Raw genomic sequence first — 6,000 nt, 5'->3', positions numbered from 1 at the left:
ACCTTGAATGCACTTATTTTCTCTCAAAAGTTGAGCTATTGAACAATGCAACGGAAAAAACGACAGATAAAATAGCGAATCAAAGGATGGTAAAAAATTTGAAAGGTTAACAGATCTTTTAAAGAAATCTGACATTTCACCAGCAGAATTGCCCATCACTCAAATGAGTGCTTCGAAGCTATTAAGTGATACTATTTCAGTAAATGCTTTTCGTACAGATAAATTCTTTCTGGGTGGTAATGCTCTGGTGAGCAAAAAAATTGTAGAACAGTACAACTGATCATATTAAAGCAAATAACCGTTCTTTACAACAATGAATCATTCTGAAAAAGGTAAATTTCCGCTTGATATACGGAAAGTAAAATCTTAAAACAAATTTTTAAAAATGTTAAACAGCATCTGCTTCAACAATTTAAGATGGTACCATACGATAGAGAGATTAGCTACTTCGAAAGTTATTTTTATGTTCAGCAGAACACGGAACCCTTATTTGCGATTTAAAATATTGTGCTGGAGAATAAAATCTATATATTCTGACCTGTTAACTTCAACCGACTGGTTATGGAAGTAATTTGCCTGTTTAATTGGCAGAAAAAAAAAGAGATAATATATAGATTTTGTGGGAAACTGGCAGTTCTATAAATTATGGACAAAACTACTTCTTGATCTAACACGGAGAACAATTTTCTATCTATATTCATTTCGTTTCATGGTTATACGTTCAAATGTATGTAATTGCTCACACGCTGTTTGTACGTGCTCTATATGGGATTTTTCGTCTTTTCGCTCTTTTAGGACTTGACAGGAATATGAATACCCTGGCTACATCTGACAACAGATATTCATCTACACTTTCCCATTTTTCCCTGTTAGCTGTGTCCAGCACGTCTTCACGCATGTTATATCTCTTGCATTCGTGCAGTAGAAGGCTGTTGGGAAAGCCTGATTCAATGAGTAATTTCATCACAGCCAAGACAGATTCCTCTTCTCTGTAGCCTAAACATATCATAACCAATATGGCTTGATTTTATTAACCTTACCTATCAATAACTAGCGAATACATTCCTATAATCTTATAAATTACCCCCCCCCCCCCCCACACACACCTCTCAGAACAAAATGGGAGGATTTTAGGGAGGACATCCGACCCGGGAAAATCAATTCCGTTTGAGAAGCAGATTCAATGAGGCTAGGTTACCATTGGTAATGATAATTAAGATAATTAATTCTTGAATGGGCTAAACAAGAGTGATCAGGCAGCGGTACTTAAAACTGCTGTTTCTATGATACCAAAACACACAAACCACAGGAAAAAGCGCTTAACCTACAATGCTCTATGGGTGTCCCGCTTTTTCACCCCTATTCATTTAACCCCCTATCATTTAACCCCGATTTATTCATCCCTGTATCATTTAACCCCTCTCTCTCTATCATTTCACACCGATTTTAATCTTTCTGTAGAATAAGGATTATTAAATTAGCAATATAATCATTTGGCCATGCCTCGCGGGCCATGGCCATGCCTCAGCGGCCCGTGGGACTTGATATGGAACTATCACAAACGAACGTGAGATTAATTTATCCACTTAATTATGACAAAACATGCTTTGGATGTCGACTGCTAATTGGCGGGATAAAATGATAGAGGGGTGAAATAATAGAGGGGTCAAATGATAGAGGGGTTAAATGATAGAGGGGTTAAATGATAGAGGGGTCAAATGATAGAGGGGTTAAATGATAGAGGGGCTAAATGAGGTGGTGTTAAAATATGCGGGGTTAAATAAATCGGGGTGAAAACAAATAGAACCGCTCTATGATACGTGCTATCAGTTGCTAGGAAGATTTACCGAACGGGGGTTTAGCCGACAAGGATTTTTTTTTGAAATTTCATCCATCAGTTTTATCATTATTGGTCAAAAAACTTCATGGGTTGATAAATCAGTAGTTCGGTGAACATTTTTTGTGTGCGGCCGGGTGGCGCTCCACTCGACCTGTTTACAGACCATGCAACTTTCCTGCATTATGTCCTACCAACATCATTTATGATTCTTAATCATACTAGGTCATATATGGTTTGTATGATTTCTTAGTAGTCATTCAAAGATCATATATGATATCTTGGAAATCATAAAAGAATCATACAATAAAATTGAAACTGTATAACTTTCAATTTATTAGAAATTTATAAAATTTTCTTTGAACTCAAACAAGGTCATATATGGTACAAAAAACATTGACTGATGCCCATACACTCACGTATAATTGTAGTCTGAGGCCATTTAGTTTTGATTTATTGTAAGCGCAGTCCACACTTGATTTAAACAATAATTTTGGATTTAATGCCTATTTATAAAAATTGATTTATAAGACAGATGCAAAATGATAGATGACAATGTACATATATCTTTATTTTTTGCTTTTTTTCTAGTGAAGGAGCTTTTATAGGTATGAACTGGCTATAGAAGATATGAAATTTCTAGTAATAAAGACATCTTTTTTATTTATCACCCAATTTTGCACTACCGTGTCTTTTGTCATATCGCAAAGAGATGCCGGGAAATCACATAAGTGATGTCTTACCTTTAAAAAAAGAATAAAGGAAAAAAGAGATATGAGTCTTGGTAATCATACTACGATCGTATACGCTTTCTTGGAAATTAAATAAAGATCATTTATGATTTCTTTGGTTTCATACTGGGAACGTACTAAGAGATCAAGTATAAAAAGTATGAAATCGAATATGATCTTTGTAAAAAATAAAGAAAATTTAACCCGGATATTTGTGGCCGCACGCTTCCCCCCTCTGCCGTGAAGGGAGGATTTTTTGGTTGCAATTGCAACTAGAACTTCGCTACGCTAGTTTCAAAAACTGTGCCGTATGTTTGGCCGCTTACTTTATACTTTCCCGCTATTAAATTGGACAATCAGAGCTTCAGAAAAAAATCTAGTAGCGGACTTTGCGTTGACTGTCGGCCAATTAGGCCTCTCGGTAAATACGGCGTCCCTTGTGTTTTGAATGAAATATACAAACAGAAGTAGCGAGGTAAAGTACACATTTTTTCCCGGGGGTACGTGTATCTGGCTTTATCACGGATAGGGACGTCCCAACCCATTACGATACGTGTAGCACTTTTTTCATGGTTGAGAACGTCTTCACCATTTCCGATTCGTACGTTACAATTCAGTGGCAAGGAAAGAACTTGTAGAATTTTCTCAATTTCGGTGCCGAGAAAAACTTGTATTTTTTTTTTAATTTTATGCTCCGGCCAAAAACTATTGCCGATTTGTTGCGTGAGGCGGAGAAAATATATATTATTTCGGCCACATTTGTACAGGAGACAAAGAGTTATTAAAGTTTTTGCGGAGATGGAGAACAACTTTAGGAAACTTTAAGGTTCTGGGGTCGATAAAATTGCATTTCAAAAGTGAGACAACTTAAACATTTTTCAGGTCAGAATAGACTAATCTCCGGCTTCAGTTTGAAATTTAAAAACCAAACTTTGTGTGTGTGTGTGTGTGTGTGTGTGTGTGCGATAGAGAGAGAGAAAGGGCCAAGACATTGCTAAAGCTCCATAAAAAAATTTCACTCACTCTTCATTGGTTTTAATCCACATAGAATTGTAATCTGATAACTTTATTGACCATATATTACATAAATTAGTGCATGCGCTCTGATAAAAAATGTGTTAAAATTTAAGTACCAAGGCTCCAATGGGAGAATTATTGTGTCTGATAACCAAAAGAACTGCTATCAAACTCAAATTTCTGCGAACTTCAGATTAACACGCAGTTTGTGAGCTTCGTGAGTTCCTGCCTTCAAAAGCTAATCAGGTGAAAAGACAAAGTACAATCAAAACATGCAACCTTATCCGAACACTGGTCTTTGATAGAAAACAAGCTATCATAATGATGAAACAGGTTCGTGTCAATTTGGCTCATCATTCGTTTGTGTTTCCCCAAAATTTAGTTAAACAAAAGAACGACAATAGCAGAGGAATTTATTCTAATCCCAAAAACATTCACATGTCAAAGTTCAACGATTACAGAAAGTGCAGAAATAAATCATAAGGCTCTAGTTTTTCAGTGTTAGGTGGGCTAGGGCAGAAAGGTTGCAAGAGACATTTCAAATAATGAGAGTGGACTGAACCAGGAAAACCCGAAAGAAGCGCCATATGAGTATTATTAAACAGTATTAAGACTGAAAAAGTATTAAAAAACCTAAATCTTCTTATTGATTCTAATTACGAAAGGTCTAAATTTTTATACGATTTGAAAGAGTCAGCCAAAAAACTTCAGAACCTTGAATTTTCGCAATTTTGTAGGCCCTAAATCTGAAAGAGGAGATAGTATTAAATAGCAATGGAAAAGCAGCGATCAGTATAGGAATTTCAATGCTTCAAGAAACAGACAGAAGACAGCCAAATCAGAAGACAGACAAATCAGAAACGGATAGATAACAGTTCACTTTTCATTGATTTTTATCCACATAAGTTTTTAATATGATAGTTTTATTGACCATATAATACCTATAATAGTGCATACGCGCAGATAAAAATGGTCTATAAAAAGTTAAGTACCGAGGCTCCAATTGGAAAAATATTGGATCTGATAACCAAAAGAATGCTATCGAAGTCACATTTCTACGAACTTTAGATAAACGCGCAGTTTGTGTGCTTCATGAGTGCCTGCCTTCAAAAGGTAATCAGGTGAAAAGACGAAGTTTAAATCAAAACCTGCAACCTTATCCCAAACACTTTCACTAGGCTTTGACGGAAAACGAGCTATTCTACGGATAAAACAAGATCTGTGTCAATTTGGCTCATTATTTTTTTGTTTCGCAATTTTTTTATTTAACAAAATAACGACAATAGCGGAGGAATTGATTCTAATCCCAAAAACATCTAAATGTGAAATTTCAATATATTTCTATATGTAAAATGATTCAAGAAAAAACAGAAAAAAATTATAAAGGTTTTAATTTCTCGATGTTAAGCGGAATAGGGCACAAAGTATACAAGAGAGACATTTCAATTATTGATAGTGGACTGAACCAGCAGAAAAGGTAAAAAAGCCTCAAATTAAAATATTTAAGCAGTATTCAGGCGGAAAAGTATTTAAAAATCTAAATATTCGTTTTGGTTCTAATTGCGAAACGACTAAGGAAATAATAGACATTTTGAAATGAAGACAACGCGTTTTAATTGATGAAAGCGATAGATTAACGTACATTTCGAGTCGTACCAATATATCTGCTCCCAAATTCTTGTACGATTTGCAACAATCAACCAAAAAAACTTCAGAAACTTGACTTTTTGAAATTTTGTAGGCCCTAACTCTGAAAAAGGAACCAGTCTCTGATAGCAATGAAAAATAGCTGTCAGGATAGAAGTTTCAACGCTTTAAGAAACATATAGAAAACAGCCAAATCAGAAAATAAATCAAAGAAAATATCCCAAAATTTTAGCCCACGACAAGTAGAGATCTTCTTTCCGAAAATATCGAAAGTCTCTTAGACGAAAAAGAAGGGTTTGGAATACCGACTGGTGACAAAGCGCAGGAATTGGAGAAAGAATGAATGGGAGTTCAAAATTGGTACTCTGGCCAATTATTTTGTTCAAACAATCAACTCTATAGTCAATCGAGTAAGAAAAGAAGCGCCTAAGAAAACAACAGAGACAGATCTTTCTTTTTTCGTTATCAATTTCTGTTGAAGCATCACCAAAGTTATTGCGCCTTCCAAAGTTCTATGATTTTGTAAGGATATCTAAAGCATACGTTTTCGAAAAAGGTATAAACAAAAAATCACGAAGGAAAATTTTAAGATTTACGATATACCAGCCAAGAACCCTCTGACTAACACTCTGATCGTTTCCAAGAAATAGTCTATTCGAGGAATTCTTGTTTCTATAGAATTTGTCAACGTTGTGGATAATAGCAGTGAAAAAACGAGGCACAAATGGTTCGACGATCACACTGTTTCATCTGCAAATAATGCCAGAG

At 35.3% G+C, this 6,000-nt stretch overlaps 1 protein-coding gene across 1 annotated transcript in view; it reads right to left on the bottom strand.

Annotated features, from left to right (window-relative positions):
* Positions 1-318: 318 nt before the first annotated feature.
* Positions 319-6,000, bottom strand: part of LOC142354681 (uncharacterized) — a 41,126-nt gene continuing 35,444 nt past the window's right edge. The window contains exon 4 of the mRNA XM_075407040.1: positions 319-996. Within this exon, the coding sequence (XP_075263155.1) occupies positions 740-996 (257 nt within the window). The 3' untranslated portion in view covers positions 319-739. The remainder of the gene's footprint in view (positions 997-6,000) is intronic.

Source organism: Convolutriloba macropyga, chromosome 15 (genome assembly GCF_964194025.1).
Source record: "Convolutriloba macropyga chromosome 15, txConMacr16.3, whole genome shotgun sequence".
NCBI lineage: Eukaryota > Metazoa > Xenacoelomorpha > Acoela > Convolutidae > Convolutriloba > Convolutriloba macropyga.
Note: the sequence above shows the minus strand (reverse complement) of the source record. Positions and strands in the feature narration are given on the sequence as shown.